The 20,904-nt window shown below is 41.6% G+C and overlaps 1 protein-coding gene across 2 annotated transcripts in view; it reads left to right on the forward strand.

Annotated features, from left to right (window-relative positions):
- The first annotated feature begins 10,072 nt into the window (after positions 1–10,072).
- The window catches only part of braf (B-Raf proto-oncogene, serine/threonine kinase), a 45,810-nt gene continuing 34,978 nt past the window's right edge, over positions 10,073–20,904 (forward strand). For both annotated transcript variants that reach the window (XM_062065687.1, XM_062065688.1), the window contains exon 1: positions 10,073–10,265. In XM_062065687.1, the coding sequence (XP_061921671.1) occupies positions 10,110–10,265 (156 nt within the window). In that variant the 5' untranslated portion in view covers positions 10,073–10,109. The remainder of the gene's footprint in view (positions 10,266–20,904) is intronic.

Here is a 20,904-nt window from a genome sequence, read left to right on the forward strand (position 1 = left end):
ACTTTCATTGAGGTCAGATGGGTATGATTCAGTGAGAATCTTGGCCTTGTGAAGGACTGAAGCATTGGACTCTGTATCCAAAGAGAAAAGGACACTGAACAAATTGTTCAGATGTTTGTAGGCCTCCAGACGGTGATTAAGGCTTGAACTCAGTTGATCAATAGAGGCAATAAATGTCTCTATTTGAAACAGTTGCCTTCCCTCAAGCACAACATCTGGGGATGCTGATTCATCAGCAAACTTTTTACGTTTCCTCGTCCGTTCAGCCCTGTAAGATGGGGTGCCACCCAACATGTTTAAGGCTTTCTGCTCAAAATGATCAAATAGATCTCTTTGGGAGAGAACAAAGGTGCGCAGAGATTCCAGCAATCTAACTGCTGTACCAAGGTCCATGTCTGCTTTTTGAAGTTGCAGACTTGTGGCCTGAAATCTGGACAGAACAGTGTCCCAAAAGCCTGCCATGAAGGCCATCTCAAGTGAATCCAGCTTCCGCACTAGACTGTCAGCTTCAGTTCGTGTGTCTCGTTTCTCTGTGTCATCAGTGGAAATAACCTGTAGTGCTGCTTTTATTTTACTGTAGTTCTGCCACAGTGCTTTGGTAGATTCTGCACGGCAACTCCAACGCGTGTTGGATAAAGCTTTAAGTGTGAGATCTATGTTGGAATTGCCAAATACCCTGTCCCATCGGTGTGTGGATGCAGTTGTGAAGTTGTAAATAGACTGAATCAAGTCAAAATACTTAGAGACTTCATTTCCACATCTGTCAATGCTGTTGACTCCCACCAAATTCAAAGAGTGAGCTGCACATGGAATATAGTGTATTAATGGGTTGCTTTTCTTTAAGTGAGCCTGCAACCCATTATACCTCCCTGACATGTTGCTGGCATTATCATAAGCCTGCCCCCTGCAATTTGACAGCTCTAACCCTAGATTTTCCAACACAGACATGACACAGTTAGCCAAACTTTCACCTGTATGGCTAGTAATGGGCTCAAAACCCACAAAGCGTTCAACAACACTGCCCTCTTTGCTAACAAAACGGAATATGAATGTCAATTGGTCCACATGAGATAAATCTGGGGTTGAATCCACAATGATAGAGTAGTATTTGCTTGCTTGCAGTTCATCTGCTATAGCCTGTTTGGTTTTTGCACCCATCAATTCAATGAATTCCTCACAAATGGTGGAGGACAGATATGAGGTATTACCTCGACCCATCTGCCCAAACTTTCTGATGTGATCCTTTAGAAAGGGATCAAATTCAGCCAGGACCTCCAGAATACCAAGGTAGTTCCCATTGAGAGGAGACCCTAACGATTCATTTTTACCCCTAAATGCAAGGCCCCTTTCTGCAAGGAATTTAATGACTGCAACAACTCTTTGTAACACCTGCCTCCAATAGCTGCTCTCTGCCTGAAACTGTTTGAACAGGTCTGCATCAACTGTGGCACCTTTGGCGCGGTTCAAGACTGCTTGCATGCAGGTTATGTGCTCAGCACTTCGCTCATGTTCACCAAATCTTTCTGAGTGTTTCCAATCACAATAGCCTGTCACAAAAGAATGCGTTTTTGGGGAAAACAGTTTGCATGCAAAGCAGTAAACATTACCAGTAGAGGGAGAGTACATCAGCCACTCTCTTTGTACTCGTTGTCCATTGGGCAAGTGTGAAGTAAAATGTTCATTGTTTAGGCATCGGGTTTTGCCTCCTAGCCCACTGTTCCTCACAGAAGCTGGATAATGGCTGTGACGGTTGTGAAATGATTTTGCACCTCTTTGAATAAGAACTTCCTTCATTGACTCAGTGAGGGTCTCAGCCCATTTAGCGGGATCACTAGGTAGAGTTGTCACTGTAGATGGTGTTGAAGAAAGATTCAGCTCATTTTCTATGCTGTCCAGAGGTGCAGTGACCTCACATTCATCCGAGCAACTGGCTACTGCTGAATTGGTTGAATCATAAGCATCAGAAGCATTTGGTTCAGTGTCTACACTTGTAGTGGTCTCAGGATCTTGGGAGCTACATGCTAGCTCAGGTGCATTGCTAACCTTAGCTGAATTTGCAGTAGCATTTATAGAATTGCTTTCAGCAGATGTCTTTGTACTGAAGAAGCTGGAGATATTTGGAACACTCTCAAGTAAAACTGATTCCTTTTTTTTCTTTTCTTGCTGAATTTTTTTTCTAGCTCCTCCACTTAAACGTTTATGATCCATATTTCCCTTCTTTCTTTGCACATTGGCTCTTTGCCTATCACAACAGATAAACCAACTATGTGTGTGTGTGTGTGTGTGTGTGTGTGTGTGTGTGTGTGTGTGTGTGTGTGTGTGTGTGTGTGTGTGTGTGTGAGTTTGTTTGTGTGTTTATGATCGGTGCTGCTTCCTTCAAGTGTGTGAGGTGATTTAGAAAACTAGCAACCCAGCATCAACACTCCAAAGCAGAGAATAACAGCTTACTAGCATAGACAATTGAGAGCAGAGAATCAACTGATTCGTCTGATAGACAGCAGGAGAGCAGAGTGGTCAGTGATGATCGAATCAAGAAAATGTCTAAATGGCAAGGGAACAGACTGATTTGTACTGAGGAGAAAGAGAGAGAGAGCCAATTACAGTGAAATATATTCCAAAAGAGCCAAGTGACTAGCTGAAGGCAGGGACAAATGCCTTGGAGTGACCAACAAGAGTGCAAAGTACCAAATGGCAAAATGTGGAAAGACCAACAGGCAGATCTGCTTTTACCTCTTATCTTCACAACCAAAAAGTTGCTAAATGATGTTTTCAGTCGCTAGCCAGGTATGGCCAAAAGACGCGAAATCTAGCGGCAAAGTCGGTCAATCACACTGACAGTGAAACAAATATTTTGAAAAGATAATAATTGTACACCTTTGTGCACTTTAGTCTTCTATCTAAATATTTTCACAAAGGACACCAAGGCAGCTTGCTAGCTATGATGGGAGCAACAATGTCTGATAGACAGCAGGAGAGCAGAGTGGTCAGTGATGATCCAATCAAGAAAATGTCTAAATGGCAAGGGAACAGACTGATTTGTACTGAGGAGAAAGAGAGAGCCAAGTACAGTTAAATATATTCCAGAGCCAAGTGACTAACTGAAGGCAAAGACAACAGCCAGATACCTTAGCAGAGACCAACAAGAATTCAAAGTACCTAATAGCAAGATGGCGAGACCAACACAATAAATTGTATTAGGATTTAATTTATTAACGTTAATCTTAACAGCCAAAAAGTTGCTGAATAATGTTTGTAGTCGCTAGCCAGGTATGCCCAAAACAAGAGTCGCTAAACCTAGCAGCAAAGTTGCTTAATTGCAACACACTCTAGGATTCAGGGGAATTAAGGATAATAAAGATATTAATTGTACAACTTTTTGTACTTTTTTTCTAGTTTTTTGAGTCGCCAGCCATGTATGGCCAAAAGTCGCTAATTGAATGCCAACGTTGCTTAATCGCCAACACACTGGGACTCACTGAAGGACTGACTGAATAAAAAAGATAATTAAGATAATTGTGTACTTTTCTCTTCTGATATTTTCTCTAAGGACCCCAAGCTATCTGCAAGCAGCAATAATGTCTGACAGACAGGAGAGCAGAGTGGTCAGTGATGAATGGCAAGGGAACAGGCTGATTTGTACTGAGGAGAAAGAGAGAGAGAGAGCCAATTACAGTGAAATATATTCCAAAAGAGCCAAGTGACTAGCTGAAGGCAGGGACAAATGCCTTGGAGTGACCAAGAAGAGTGCAAAGTACCAAATGGCAAAATGTGGGAAGACCAACAGGAAGATCTGCTTTTACCACTTATCTTCACAACCAAAAAGTCGCTAAATGATGTTTTTAGTCGCTAGCCAGGTATGGCCAAAAGACGCGAAATCTAGCGGCAAAGTCGGTCAATCACACAGTGAAACAAATAATTTTAAAAAGATAGTAATCGTACAATGTCTTGTACTTTTGTCTTCTTTCTTAATATTTCTCAAAGGACACCAAAATGTCGCTATCTGCAGGCAGCAACAATGTACCTTAGAGTGACTGACCAACAAGAGCTCAAAGTACCTAATGGCAAAATGTGGAGAGACAGACACAATAAATTGCATTAAGATGAAGAGAACTGTTGCTATTATTAATCTTAACATCAACCAGAAAGTCGCTAAATGTCACCAGCCAGGTATGGCCAAAAGTCGCTTAATTGGCCACACACAGTAACAGAGAAACTAACAAAAAAAAGATCATAAAGATAATAGTTGTACAACTGTGTGTACTTTTGTCTTCTTTCTAAATATTTTCCCAAAGGACACCAAAATGTTGCTATCTGCAGGCGGGAGCGTGCCTATGTTCCCCGGGTCCTATGTTCCCCGGGTCCTATGTTCCCCGGTTGTTCCTGGGTCTTTGTATGCGACCGGGGAACTTAGGACCCTTTTTCTAAAAAAGGGTCCTATGTTCCCTGCATTGTATCTGGCGAAATTGCGAAATTGTGCCCTGACCAAAACCATCCCTAAACCTAACCTGTCACAGGGCGTTGTGGAGCAGTTTTTTTTGGCGAAATTGTGCCCTGACCAAAACTATCCCTAAACCTAACCTGTCACAGGGCGTTGTGGAGCACTTTTTTGGCGAAATTGTGCCCTGACCAAAACCATCCCTAAACCTAACCTGTCACAGGGCGTGCGGCAGCAGATAGAGCAACTCAAACGCGAACTTCCTTCCTTCGACAACTTAAACGCGTCTCTGTCATGCGTGTCTGCGTGCGTCTTACTTAGTCGCGCATTGGAAGCAGCGGGGAACATAGAACCCTTTTCTGGAAAAAGTGTTGTACGTTCCCCGCAGCGGGGAACATAGAACCCTTTTTTTTAAAAAGGGTCCTTAGTTCCCCGGTAGAGGGGAACATAGGACCCGGGTAACATAGGGACGGGGAACATAGGGATGACCCGCTGCAGGCAGCTTGCTAGCTATGATGGCAGCAACGATGTCTGCCAGACAGGAGAGAGTGGTCAGTGACGATCGAATCGAGAAAATGACAAAATGGGTCAAAGACCAAAAAGTTATTAACTGACAGCAGTGACAAATGTCAGACTGTAAACTTTCTCGAAAGAAAAGGACAAAATGGGAAGATGCTGATAATAACAGCAAAATGGAAAATATAAGAATTTCCAAGTAATGCTCAACTCAAGTGTGTGTGTGTGTGTGTGTGCGCGCGTTAAACTTCTTGTTGAATGATTTCAAATTATCTCTGAGTCTGAACTGAGGGAAAGGAAACCAAATTTTGAGCAGTCTCTCACGAGTTCAAAATACCAAATGAGGAGATTCTAAAAGAACAGACCGGTTTATGAAAGACTTGATGGGGGAGGGGCACAGCTAAGAATACTTGAGTGAGATTCTGTGATCCAAATTCGAGATAGAGCTTTTTGATAATGATAATTTGTCAGAGTAAGGTTGTGTAATCAAAATTTGAGAATGAGCTTTGTCAATCAATCAAGAATATTTGCATTAAGTTCTGTGATCAAAATTCAGAAACAACCTTTAATAATTGATAAAGAATATGTGAGTGAGGTTGTGTGATCCATCCAATTTGAGAATTAGCTTTGATAATAATGATTGAGAGCCTCTGGCCCTCTGTGGATCATGGCCGCGGGGCCAATTTTGCCTGGCCCCTTGGGGCCTCTGTGGGTCGTGGCCGCGGGGCCAAGTTGGCCTGGCCCCTTGGGGCCTCTGACCCTCTATGGATCGGGGCCAAGTTGGCCTGACCCCTCGGGGCCTCTGGCCCTCTATGGATCATGGCCGCGGGGCCAAGTTGGCCTGACCCCTTAGGACCTCAGGCCCTCTGTGGGTCGCGGCCGCGGGGCCAAGTTGACCTGGCCCCTTGGGGCCTCTTACCCTCTATGGATCGTGGCCGCGGGGCCAAGTTGACCTGGCCCCTTGGGGCCTCTGGCCTTCTGTGGCTCGCGGCCGCGGGGCCAAGTTGGCCTGGCCCTTTGGGGCCTCTGGCCTTCTGTGGGTCGTGGCCGCGGGGCCAAGTTGGCCTGGCCCCTTGGGGCCTCTGACCGTCTATGGATCGTGGCCGCGGGGCCAAGTTGACCTGGCCCCCTGGGGCCTCTGACCCTCTATGGATCGTGGCCGCGGGGCCAAGTTGGCCTGGCCCCTTGGGGCCTCTGACCGTCTATGGATCATGGCCGCGGGGCCATGTTGGCCTGGCCCCTTGGGGCCTCTGGCCCTCTGTGGGTCGCGGCCGCGGGGCCAAGTTGACCTGGCCCCTTGGGGCCTCTTACCCTCTATGGATCATGGCCGCGGGGCCAAGTTGGCCTGGCCCCTTGGGGCTTAAGATTATTATTTTTGCAAAAGTAGTTTTGCTTGGGTCGCGGCCGCGGGGCCAAGTTGGCCTGGCCCCTTGGGGCCTCTGGCCCCCTGGGCCTGGGCCCGGTAGGCCCGGTCATTAATCCACCTATGGGTAAACCACTACAGAAATTAGAGGGAAAAAAATGTATACCTATTTTTTTATCAAGTTAATACAGGACCAGTTTGCCCAGCTCCAATTCTAATATTTAAATTATCATTGAATAATCTTATTTTTGCCTTAAAATGTGTTAATTATATTATATTAGCAAAAAAAAAAACAGAACAAATAGGCAAACAAAACACAAATTAATGTGTTTAAAAGTATCATTGGAAGGATACTAACAAAATAGAACACTTACTCTTTATTATTACATGCAATTGTTTGAGTGAAATAAAGTTGATTGTGCAAACTAAATAAAAGCAAAAAAATAAATAAAAGATTACCTCTCATTCAAATACCCCAAATCAACATATTGTCTGGAAACCATATGATTATATATGAATATAAAAGGGCTGTGCAGTCGTGGGAGACGGGTAAGGCATGAACAATCAATCAAAGTTCATTCATATAGCTCGTAATCACAAGTGCTTCTAAGGGTTGCACTAACCACGACGTCCCCTGATCTGAACCCACATCCGGATAAGAAAAAACCCAAAATGTGAAGAAAAAATAAAAACACCCCCCAGGCTGCAATAGATGCCAAGTTCAGTTCATGTACAGTTATTAAATTATTCATGTTAATGTGAGAGTCCAGTCCATTGCAAGGTTATCAGAGGGTTGTAGAAGAGTGGTCCACCCCGGGTCACGACTTTGAACAGCTAGCGCGTCCTCCCGACTGGTACCTCTCCAGGAATCGTCCGTGGCCACCTGATAACTTCTCAATGCAGGAGAGGAGCGTCAGGTCAACTGGTCTAAAACAGAGTCTATATTAAAGCGGAAGCTGCAGTTTGTGGGGAATTTTGCCTATCGCCGAATGCAGCTGAGATAGGCTCCAGCACCCCCGTGACCCCAAAAGGGACAAGCGGTAGAAAATGGATGGATGGAGGGAGGTGGGAAAACGTTTTGGCTCAGAAGCCACATTGGCTTTCAACATTTGACAGGAGGGCTGGGCGAGCACATGATGCACTTTAAAGCATAATACATCTGTTGGAACTAAGAGTAGACTTCTCAGACATGGGCTATTGATATATAATGCATCTATTTTCAACAATATAATATCAGAACATCAAAGAAACATAAAAATGGTATTACAGGGTTAACATTTACATTCTCTTTTTTAATAGAAGCAGTGTTGTTGATCACTCTTTCTAGTATCAGTTGTGTGGGGGTAATTCTCAAAACAGATCTTTGCTCACTTCTGTTCTGTTTGGCGGGCCAGATTAAAAAGACCAACGGGTCGGATGTGGCCCATGGACCATAGTTTGCCTATCCCTGGTTTACAATGAAAGACATGACCATGGGTGTATTTTTTTTGTAATGCATTCTAACTTGAACATACACTTAAATAAAAATCTGCTTACAATGGAGCCGATGGGCAGTCCTCTATTCCGCCCATAAAAGCCAATAAAAAAATATACAAAAAGTGCCAACAATACTACATTTACATTTCATGACTTCAATATTAACCAAGTATAAGTGGTATTGTTATTATAAGCGCTAATGCAGACAAACTATTTATAGCGAAGCCTGTGTGCCAATGTTGACATAAACGATTTGTGAGTTGCTTAACCGTTTCTTTTGCCTCGTTTCATGCCTCTCACCTGGATAGTAGAAGGATGAGGAAGTAATCCGACAATTTGGTCAACTTTGGCATCCAATTTAGACCCAAAAATGGCTAGAACAATACAAAAAGACTGTTGGTTCCACCCCCCTTTTCTTCGTGGAGATTATGAGTCATTCTTCATCTGAACAGGAATATATGAACATCATGTCAGTCGGGTACCTAATGACAGAAAACATTGTTCAGTAAGTGATGTTTTATTATGTCTGTTGGCTCTCATGAAGTCTGCTGTTAGTAGTAATCAGTGATGTTGAAAAAAAAATAATTTATGAAATCAATACGCCACGTACAGTATGCTTAAAATGATCAAAATACAGGATACGGATCCCTGGTTGAACTCATGACATCTCCGACGGGCCGCACATTTCCGCGGGCCTAAGTTTTATTAAAACAAACACAAAAAACTCCAAAGGCATCAATCCCTGGCGTAAAGGCACGTCACTGGAATATAACTATCAATAATGTAACAATATGAGCAACACGGGTATGTGTGATAATAAATAGAAGAGAACTGAAAAATACCAATCTTACAGATGCCGATACTTCCCTTGTTATCATTATATTTGGATTCACCTGCCCAGTCCTACTGTTAATTCCGGGCATAAACATCCCACTGGGTAGGGATATAATTAACATGTTAAGCACCATATACAACTACTACTACATAGGAACTGTGCACATTTAGGAAAATTAACAACGTCAACACGGTCCCTCTAAAACAGGGGTGTCAAACTCGTTTTAGCTCAGGGGTCGCATGGAGGAAAATATGTGCACATGCGGGCCGGACTATTAAAATCATGGCATTAAAACTAAAAAATAAAGACAACTTCAGATTGTTTTCTTTGTCTTACTTTGGCCAAAAATAGAACAAACATTCTGAAAATCCATCCATCCATTTGTTACCGCTTGTCCCTTTCGGAGTTGCGGGGGGTGCTGCAGCCTATCTCAGCTGCATTCGGGCGGAAGGTGGGGTACACCCTGGACAAGTTGCCACCTCATCGCAGGGCCAACGCAGATAGACAGACAACATTCACACTCACATTCACACACTAGGGCCAATTTAGTGTTGCCAATCAACCTATCCCCAGGTGCATGTCTTTGGACATTCTGAAAATATTACAATAAAAATATAGAAAAAAATACCGACAGTGGTAAAGGTTCGATTTGTGAAGGATAAAAAAAAGTGAATGAATGTTTATAACTGAATACATTTACATATGCATAAAAATGTTTTCTTTTGTATTATTTTTTTTAATGAATTAAGTATACTTTATGACCTTTTTCCAAAACACAATGTAGAATGTGAGATACAACAGGATAATGCATACATTTATCATTTATTTTCAAAAAAAGTGGGACCCCAAAAATTGACTGTGGGACCCCATGTTTATGACTTTATGGGTCCCTGGAACCCCATTTTAAAAATTCCTAGCGCCAACACGGATGGAGTATTGGTGCGTTCAAAACAGCAGCAGGCGGCTGTGGCCTGCGGGCCGGTTCTAATACTAATCAAATATCATCCCGGGGGCCATAGATGATTCATTCGGGGGCCGGACTTGGCCCGCTGGCTTTGACTTTGACACTCCTGCTCTAGGTATGGAAACTAGTGCAGATTAAAATAAATTGAAGTATCTGTACTTAATTTCAGGTTAAAATAGTCTATCCTTGAAATATCCTATCAATTTAGTATTGCAGTAAAGTACTAATTCATTGTACTACTGACAAAGCAATATCTAATTCCAGTGTATCAACTTTGTATCGATTTGGTAGTACTACATTTTGCAGTATCGCTCACCCAATAGCAATGACCTATGTAACTATATTAGAGCAGTGAAATATAGGAAAGACAAGATAATATGGGTTGTCAATTGTATTATATATTTGTGTACAATATAATGTAATAACGTGATCCGGTATAAATAGTAGGTGGTGTCTTTGTCGCCCCCTACTGTCCGTCCTGTTTCCTTATTATTTTCCACTCACTTTCTCACACTTCAAAATGGCGGCGTTGAGCAGCGCCGAGTCCCCACCGCCCGTCTTTAACGGAGACACCTCGGAGCGGCAGCCGGGCATGGAGCCGGCCCTGGGGGAGCTGGGCACTGCGCTGGACCCCTCTTGTCCGGTGGAGATTCCTGGAGGTCCGCAGGATGAGGAGGTAGGCGCTTAACCGGACAGCGGCGCGACGGGGAAAGGGGAGAGCGGACACACGGTGCTCCAAGCGGGGGGAACTGGATGGAGATGTTCCGGAAACACCGGCTCTTTCACGGATGGAGGCGATACAGAGGCTCGGCGAAAACAAACCGACATCGGCTTGTGTTAAGCGGGGGCATGCGGTGGCTTGACGGGGGAGGTTTTATCCGGTGGGGTCGGTGTTTACTTGGGGCCTGCTTGACTCCTTTTCGGCTTGGCTCACTGCAGCTGCAGCCTGGTGCGCCACCACCGCACAACGCACGCCGCTGTTGACACAACAAAGACACGCAATTAACTGCGTCCCCCCAATCCTGGTGCATCTACACGCACAGAACCACCCAGAGTGTGCGTGTGTACGTGCGCGTTTGTTTGTGCGCCTATGAGTGATGGTGATCTAGGGAAGTGGAAGCTAACTCAAGTCGTGCAGTGCAATGCAGCTGCACATGGTACTTGTATCTATGCACTGTACATACATATACCCCTTTACTGTACTGTGCATACGTACAGTATACACCACATACTGCACAGTACATACAGTATACACCACATACTGTACTGTGCATACATATACACCACATGCTGCACAGTACATACAGTATACACCACATACTGTACTGTGCATACATATAAACCACATACTTCACAATGCACACAGTATACACCACATACTTCACAGTGCATACATATACACCACATACTGCACAGTGCATACAGTATACACCACATACTGTACTGTGCATACATATACACCACATACTGCACAGTGCATACATATAAATCACATACTTCACAGTGCATACATATACACCACATACTTCACAGTGCATACATATACACCACATACTGTACAGTGCATACAGTATACACCACAAACGGCACAGTGCATACATATAAACCACATACTGCACAGTGCATACAGTATACTCCACATACTGCACAGTGCATACAGTATACACACATACTGCACAGTGCATACAGTATACAAGACATACTTCACAGTGCATACATATACACCACACAGGGTGATGGGTCAAATGCAGATAATAATTTCAATGTTTATTCCCATTAATTCCCGTTAATTCCCATATATTCCTGTTAATTCTCATGGAACGTTTCCAACTTTGAATATTACCGGAATTTTGCAACCCTACTTCTAAGACAAACCAAACAGTCCAGTTGCGATCGATTGAATGCCCTGAGACAAGGTCCTATATTTAGGGCTTAGCGCAGGGGTATTCAAGTAAAATTTAAATACGCCCAGTTAGAGACAATTTTCTGAAGTGAATGCCTGCTATAGTTTAAATTAGGTTATGATTATACTGGTTATTAATATGTCAACATCATCATCATGATGATGATGGATGATGATGATTATGGTATTAATATGTAATCAACAACGGACAATCCAAACTGGTTTAAGCAATTATGAATTCAGAAATATTTTGCCCATTTATTGTCTCAATGTATCGTTTTCCGTTTTTTTTAAAAACATATTTTAAAAATAAATGTGTAAAAATAAATACTAACAAAATATAATAAACTATGAGGGAACATTTATTTGCAGCTGTGAATGAATGGGTCAGGATTCAGGTGATAGTTCATACTGGGCTCTGAGACTTCAAATTTCCTGTGCAGTCAGTTCAGTTTTAAGTGTGCAAGTTTGGTTAAAATGGTGTGCTTTGTCTCATAGTGGCGTTTCACATTGTCGCTTTTACAGTCCAAGTAAGCTCCTGCTCTCTTATGTTTTTTGTTAAGAGCAGCCTGACAGGATGTAACATGTGCAGCTATTATTATTAAGGTCAAAAGTGTGATCTGTCTTGGAACTCTTGACAACTGTTGGTGACGGGTAGACAAAGTTGGGTGTTCTTAGAGTTCATGGTTGTTGTCCGTCCTTCATATTGAGCTGTCACAACCTATGTGGTCATCTTTGTAAGAAACCCTTGCACTGGTTTGGTGCTTTGGGAAGAATGAACCCAAGTATGTGCACTCTGGGTGAAAGTTCCGACTACTTTTCTCCTCGTAGACAGCGGTCTCTATTTATTGTATATTGTCTCTCTGTCCTCTATTTGTGTTGTTTATCCCTTTCTCTGTATGTCTCACTTGTATTTCTTACGACGTGTCTCTCTCTTTCTCCAAATATGGCACCTCTGGTGTGTCACTACCTTCACTTCTCTGTTCTTTCGAGCATAGAATCACAGGAGATGACTTAACCCACATTCAATTTTGGTCCGTGGATTTGTTAATCTGATCAACCAGTACTATAAAGTCTAGGAATTAAGCACCCTATCACCACTTAAAATATGTAAGTACTTGACTTTAAATCCAAGTCCATATATAATTGCATCTGGTTCTGGACAAGAACTGTGGTCTTCCTAGGGATGCTGTTGGTCGTAAGTTTAGAGCCAGGATGCACTGCTTCTGTCGGTCCGAATTTTTAGCATAGCATGTGGAATTTCTTTACATGTGCAAGGCACGATTTGTAACCTAACATTAACTTTTTCAAACTTAAAGGTGATTTAGCTGCAGCAGCTCCAGTAACTCTCCCGCTACTGGCATGAGGCCCTGTGTCATCACGCCAGAAATGCAGTTCCATTGTGTTAGATACGGCAATAACAATGTCACTATAACGTGGTTATAATGCAGTCATGCCATGTTAAATTGAGTTTAGTGGATTTTTTTTGGTGGGATTTAGAAGAGTATGAGATGGATTGCCATTACCTGCATTTTTTAATGAATATAAATATTTGGGGTTTTAGCACCAGCCGCTAGACTAGATCTGACCAAACTAAGTGCAAGACTAGATCTGACCAATCTAAGTCTATGAGCACGAACTTATGAAGCCTACTGAGGTATTGGCATCAGCCGCTAGACTAGATCTGACCAATCTAAGTCAATGAGCATGAACTGATGAAGCCTACTCGGATGAGAGGCTAAACTTCTGCAACAACCCAAACAGTCCAGTTGCGATCGATGGAATGGCCAGGGATTACAATGACCCGAATGAATGAGAACATTCATAGACCTTACCTGCATTGTTAGTGAAAACTTGAATTGCTATCTTGAATGCACAAAACAGAAAGGTGTCTGTTCATATTGGATTGTGGATGATGGGAAACATTTTTTTTAAAGTGCAGTTTTTATTTAATGTATCCATCATTGACAATTGTTCGTCACCGCAAATCTACCCTGCTGCTATGTCCGAAAGTATTGTCTTTCACAAATTAAAGGGGCTGTTTGCAACATTTACACAGATGCCCAATGTACTTTACACAGTTTATACCACCCTCTTCCAGCTTCTAGGACATAATGACGTAACCACGTACGTACGTAACACATGCACATGCTTTAGCTTTGGATGTTGTTAGCTAATAACAGTGATTTGGTTAGCTGTCATTGAAAAGTTGTTTTTTTTTTATCATAACATGACAGCAAATTATTCGTTGCTTCCCTTGGACTGCTTTTGTACTGTACGTATGCACGCGCTCCCTGCGCGTACGTGTTGACGAGATGGAGTGTGTGACCGCCCTAAACACCAATAATTTTTTCCGGGCCAGTAAAACATTTTACTACACAACATAGTAATTGTCAAAATAATGTTTTTACACAAATGTGTTTTGCCCTAATAGTGTCTGTTTATTTACATCGTATCAGTGTAGAAATATTCGAAAACATTTCTCCACACGTCATCATTCTGATTTGTATAAACTACCCTGAACTGTGAAAGGCGGTGGAAACATAAACCACACACTTCTACAGGAACCTATAGTTAAAGTAGTTCCTGAACTTTTGGTGAAAAAAGGGCCTAAAACTTATTTTACATTTTAATTTTGTATTTCACTGCGACCTTGCGGTTAGAGTGTCCGCCCTGAGATCGGTAGGTCGTGAGTTCAAACCCTGGCCGAGTCATACCAAAGACTATAAAAATGGGACCCATTACCTCCCTGCTCGACACTCTGCATCAAGGGTTGGAATTGGAGGTTCAATCACCAAAATGATTCCCTGGCGCGGTCAACGCCACTGCTCACTGCTCCCCTCAACTCCCAGGGGATGATCAAGGATGATGGGTCAAATACAGAGGATAATTTCACTACACCTAGTGTGTGTGTGACAATCATAGGTACTTTAACTTTAACTTTAAAGCAGTAATGGTAACAGAAGCTAGCCAATGGAAAATGTAAATGTGAGCAAATTGCAAACAGCCCCTTTAAGTGTGTTTGAAATTACATTATGAGGAGGCCACCCACGTTTCATTGTCTCACACTTTGAAAAAGCAAATATTCATAGCCAGTATTTCAAGCCACTGACCAAGTTTTATGAAAGTTGCCGGCGGCATGAGCAGCAGACAATACCAGGAAACATCCTTCTTTTCAACACCCCGTTGAGTAATAGTAATAGTAATAGTTCATCATCCGGCCCTTATAAGGGTGAAACACTGTCCTGTGCATCTCCTCAAATGGAAAGTCTTTATCAATGTCATTCTATTAGTGTGTTAGTGTGTGCATGCGACACAAACAGTCAGTTTTAGCAAGGCTGTCGCAGTGAAATACAAAATTAAAATGTAAAATAAGTGTTAGGCCCTTTTTCCACCAAAAGTTCAGGAACTTTAAGTTAACTATAGGTTCCTGTAGAAGTGTGTGGTTTTTGTTTCCACCGCCTTTCACAGTTCAGGGTAGTTTATACAAATCAGGCTGATGACGTATGGAGAAATGGTTTAAGTATACCGGTATTTCTACACTGATACTATGTAAATAAACAGACACTATTAGGTCAGAGTTCTTTTACTAAAGTGTACGTAAATTAAATAGAAAGCAATAATGTACAAAACAATAGGATTTAAAAATAAAGTGTACCTAATTGTTCATAAAAAGTCAGTCTTTTGTCCTCAGTGTGTAACAATTCGAAAGTTGTCCCCGAAGTAAATGATGAATTCATGAAGGTCAGGCGATTCCTTTAGGTCCATTTCAGCTGTAAATAACAATATATTAATAATACAAACACATCAGATGTAGCATTAGCATGTTAGCATGAGCATTTGATTCACTCGGGTTGAGGCTAATAATTACACAAATGGAGTGTCATTGATTATTTTTACATCATGTAATAAAGTAAATAGTGAATATTTGAGGTAGGGCTGGGCGATATGGCCTTTTATTAATATCTCAATATTTTTATAAATAGATTTAATTATTTATTTATTTATTTTCCCCCCCCTTTTTTAAAAAAATATATTCTATTAATATTATTATTATTATTATTATGTATTTATTTATTTTATTTATTTATTCCCCTACCTCGGGGGGGGGGACTCGGCGGGGCGGTTGCTGGTTGTTCCATCTCCATCGTTGGGGTCCCTGCGGGTGGGGTGGGTGGTTCCTGTGGCCCCGTGCTGGGTGGTCCTGTGGCGGCCGGCTTGGGTGGGGTGGCCGTGGGCTGGCCTCGCCGCGCTCTCCGGGGGTGGGGGGGGGCTCGTGGGGGCCCTGTTGCCGGTGGGGCGGGGGCGGTCTTCCCGTCCGGTTGCGGGGGGTCTCCGGGCCCCTCGGGCGGGGCGTCCCGCCTTTCTGTCCGTGTGGGGTGTGGTCTCTCGCTGGCTTGGGGTCTGGCTTCCCCCTGTTTTTCTCGTGCCTTGTCCTCTGCCGGGTGCGTCTGTCTGCGGCCTGCTGCTGGCCCTTGTGGGCGGCACGGTGGGCCAGGCTCTGGGGTTCCTGTCGCTGTCCGTCTTGGCTGCGTGGGGGCGGTGGCCCCTGGTTCCCTGGGCACCACACCTACTGTTTGTGAGATGGGTTCTCGGGGAGGCTGGGGCCGTACTCTGGCTCCCGCACACACTGGGAGTCAAATGTATTGTACATGCAAATTCACATATACTCACACACATACATACAGACATACATAGGTACCTACGCTCCCACATACATATACAAATAAATACAGTACATATTTACACACTCAAAGTTCGTACATCCACACGCACATTCATTATACAAACATACTGTATACACATACTGTACATATACATTCACTGTAAAAACATACATATACACATACTGTACATATACATTCACTGTACAAACACACACATACACATACTACACATACATTCACTGTACAAACACACACATACATATACTGTACATATACATTCACTGTACAAACACACATTTACACATACTGTACATATACATTCACTGTTCAAACACACATACTGTATACACATACTGTACATATACATTCGCTGTACACACATATACACATACTGTACATATACATTCACTGTACAAGCACACATACACATACTGTACATATACAAGTACATATGCACACATACACTCATGCACATAATCACGTTTCATCAAACATATATTAACGTTGTTGCCCTAGGGTAAACTGGGTATAACACATGGCACACTGACAAAGCTTAACCTATTGTTACTATAACAATCTACAAGGTTAAGGTTGCTTCTCTTTCTTCCCCTCCATTTTTCTGCATTCTTTCGTATCTCAAGTTATCATTACGTATATGTATTGTTGCATTTGAACAATTGTATTGTTGATAATAAAGGTAAAGTACTGGTATTGTTTATTATCAATAGCACTATTTCTATTGGTATTCATATTGCTCCATTTTTAGTGTAATAATGCTCATTGTCATTTCTGTATTTTTTTTTTTTTTTTTAAATTTTCGCTAACTGCTTATTTGCTATTACTTTTACCATCATATTTGTACATGTCGTATTTGCTGATGTTGCTCTGTTGTTGTTGTTGTTGTTGTGTTTGCTGTTGTTGTTTTTGTCTCTCTGTCTAATCCCCCTCTTGTCCCCACAATTCCCCCCTCTGTCTTCCTTTTTCTCTCTTTCTATCCCCTCCTGCTCCGGCCCGGCTGCACCAAATGATAATATAAATACATTTAATAAAGTCAAAATACAAGTAAGGCAACAAGAGAAGTATCCTACACTTCTCTTTTGTAAAGTAAATCTGAACAGCCGATATGGGCATCTACATCTGCTATATGATTTGCCCGAGAAGCTGGGCAGGACATTAAAAAAAATAAATAAATAAATAAAAAAAAATAAATAAATAAAAAAAATAAAAAAAAATATCTCAATATTTTTAGGCCATGTCACGATACACAATATATATCTCGATATTTTGCCTTAGCCTTTAATTAACACGTGATGCATATAATCACAACAGTATGATGATTCTATGTGTCTACATTAAAACATTCTTGTTCATACTGCATTAATATATGCTAATTGTAAACTTTCATGCAGAGAGGGAAATCACAACTACCGTATTTCCTTGAATTGGCGGAGGGAATATAGTATTCGCATGTCTAGAATTACTGCCGGGTCAAACTCGTTTCTCAAAATAATTAACGCATGCTTGGCCTTATCGCCGGTTCATTATTAACGCCGGATCAAATTAGTTTCGCAAAATATAAATTTTATTATCGCATGTCTATAATTTTCGCCGGGTCAAACTCGTTTCGCAAAATATTTAGCATATGGCTAGAACTTCCGCCGGGTCAAATTCGTTACGTCACGAGTGACGCTTTACCTGTCCTCATTTTCAAAATGGAGGAAGCTGCTTTCAGTAGTTTGCAATTGCACAAAGGAAAAAAGATAAAGGGCTATTCAGTAGGATTTAAGGTCCAAGCTATTGAATACCGGTACAGTATGCTAAAAAGAACAGTAAGCAGCTATGTTTTATTAATATACCGTAGCTGCGTGTGTCAAATACTGTATAAGTCATTAAATGACTCCCGCCTCCTGGTGGTAGAGGGCACTACCGCGCTAGTGATCCTTCTTGCGACTTCCGGTACTGCAGAAGAAGTGACTACACGCAGCAAGAGATTTTTTTTTTTAACATGGAGGATTACATACCGGTATCTAAAATAAAACAGTTTTCTAAACTGGACTTTCAATCGAAGCAGGAGGTAATAATTAAAGGAATATCTCCATCGAGACAGAGAGACTTTTAAAACTGAAGAAAGAAAATAAGGAAGACTTCTATAAACAAGTTATCGATGCTTTTGGTCAGAAGGAGCTGTAAATGGACTCCATTTATAAGTACAGGTAAGACCATAATAACGTTTTTTTTAATTAAATGTGCTTTTCATGATGGTATGCTTACATCACACTCAAAGCGCACGCCTAAATTTACCGCATTCCTTTTGGTAAACGCCGGAGTGAGAAGACGTTTTAAAATAATTACCGCATGCACGGCCATCCCGCCGGCTTCCGGTAAACGCCGGAGTGACAGGAGGTTTTAAATTAATTAGCGCCCCTGCGGCTATTCAAGGAAATACGGTAAGTCAATTTACCAAAACTGTATTTATTAAACAGTTATTAAGCAGTGGCACAAACCTTCATGTAATTTTAAAACAAAGTGCAAGATTGTCAGAGACATTTTAAAGCAAGCTATGAGTGCACTTTTGTGCATGATGTCACTAAGATGAAATATCAAAACAACACTAAATTAAAGTGCACTTTTTGTACAGAACGCCACTACAATAGTTTAAAACAAATAAAGTGCACTTTTGTGCATGATGTCACACAAGATATTTCAATAACTATCAAATAAAAATTAGCTGCATAATAGGAAATCAAATTGTGTATGTCCTCCGCTATGTGGTAGGTTACTGCGGACGTTATCTCCTGTTTTTGACTATATTTTTCATACGGTGTTGGTGTGGAAATGGAAGACGCCAGGCTCAATTGGGTCAGTGCTGGTTGCTTGGGCATTTTGTTGGTGTGGCACCGGCCGGATATGTTGACATGCGGAGTTTCAAGCACTCTTTATTCTCTAGCGGGTGACTTTTCAAATGATGGTGCAAATTAGTAGTGTTGCTACTTTTTGTAATAACGCTTTTGCCACATACTTGACATATTACGGTTGTCTGTTAGACATCTTCCCGCTTGAAGCCAAACCACCGTGAGACGATGGACCCCATGCTGTTTTTCTTGGGAATTAATTCTTCCTCCATTTGTTACCAGATTTGCATCTTTCTTTCTCTCGTATTACCACTCACACCACTTTATTTGTGTTTGTATGGTGGTGTAGTTGCTACAGTGTGTCTCCAAGCACTGGAGGTGCTTGTTGGAAACCAGCAGAGTACTTTTTTTTTATTCAATTAATTTAACTAATTCTGAGTGGCTGTGGAAATCAAAACAGAGAAGATAACAAAGCTTGTACTAAAATGCAAAGTGTGTTGCAAATATTTCAATACTATTCCTGCAACACACAGATAAAAAGAGAATGGAGTGAAGTTTGGCAGTCATACAACTAAGCATATGAAGTTGTTTCCATCCCATGAACTTCTGTACTGGGATATTCTGTGGTTTCATTGATTCGAAAGGCTGGCTTGAAACTGGATGAACCTGAATGATGTCTCATCATTCTCTAATGGATGCCGGTCAGTTGTGGATGATGTCATAGTGTTCTCATGAATGAATGTCATATTTTATTACTAATCAATAATAGTCCCTCAAGGGAAACATAATGTGTTTCATTCACTTGCCCTGAAACCAGAATGTTGGATATTTCGGCTTCAGATTGCAATAAAAAAAAGTAAAAATTATGAAAGACTAAAGTGATCTAGTGCATATGCACTGTATTTTTTGGACTATAGAATGCACCAGTATATAAGCTGCACCCACTACATTTTATAAGGAAACATTTTTTTCTATGTATTAGCCGCACCGCAGACATAAAGTATACGTTGTAAAATTACATATTTACACATAAATATTTAAAATAATGGTTATTTACAGGTTTCCAAACGGTGCCTGAGACACGGTAGTAAACCGGCTGATTAAACAAAACTGACTCAGTAATGCCACGTTGACGTTTTGTTAAATTTACGAAGGAATTTACGAAACTAAAACAATACAAAAAGATTGACATACTAAGTTAATAGTCCTAACATAGACACTTGTCAACGTGTTAGCATATTAGCTAATGCCAACGACGCTAGCTTAATTACATTACAATAGCAAATATGCATAAAACACGACTATCAAACATGTGACTGTTTAAGTATGAATTGTTTTGGTAATATTGTAAAACTTACAAACATTGCTTGGAGTGATTAATGAAGAAACCATACGAGTGGGAATGCTGTGGACGACGAGTAGACGGAATGGCACTTATACTTCTGGTTCGAGGCATGAAACAGAAGGAAATACTGTAGACTTTCAACCAGCAGTGAGTGAACCCGTCCAAAAGATGGTGCCTTTGCACAGTTAATAACTCATCTTTTTAGTCTCTGTGTCTGTGTTACTACTATAATAGGTTGTTGTATACAAAACATTATGGCCGTTGGCAAAAAAAAAACATAGATTACTTTTGTATAAGCTGCAGGGTTCCAAGCTTAGGAATTAAGTCCGGAAAAAATTGATGTTTTTTAAATTTTATCAGCAACGTCCCAAAAGATGTAAGTAGCAGCATTCACAAGCTTGATACATCTCTGTGTGCGCTTTAAAATGTTGGTTGTGCTACTCAGCTGTTGGTTTGACATCCTGGGGCCCCGGGAAAAACTGTCTGTGTTTAGGTAACAGAAGGTTTGCCCCTTGGTCCGCGTATGGCTCTTTACATCTCACTGTCAT

The sequence above is a fragment of the Entelurus aequoreus genome, linkage group LG12 (assembly GCF_033978785.1).
Source record: "Entelurus aequoreus isolate RoL-2023_Sb linkage group LG12, RoL_Eaeq_v1.1, whole genome shotgun sequence".
NCBI lineage: Eukaryota > Metazoa > Chordata > Actinopteri > Syngnathiformes > Syngnathidae > Entelurus > Entelurus aequoreus.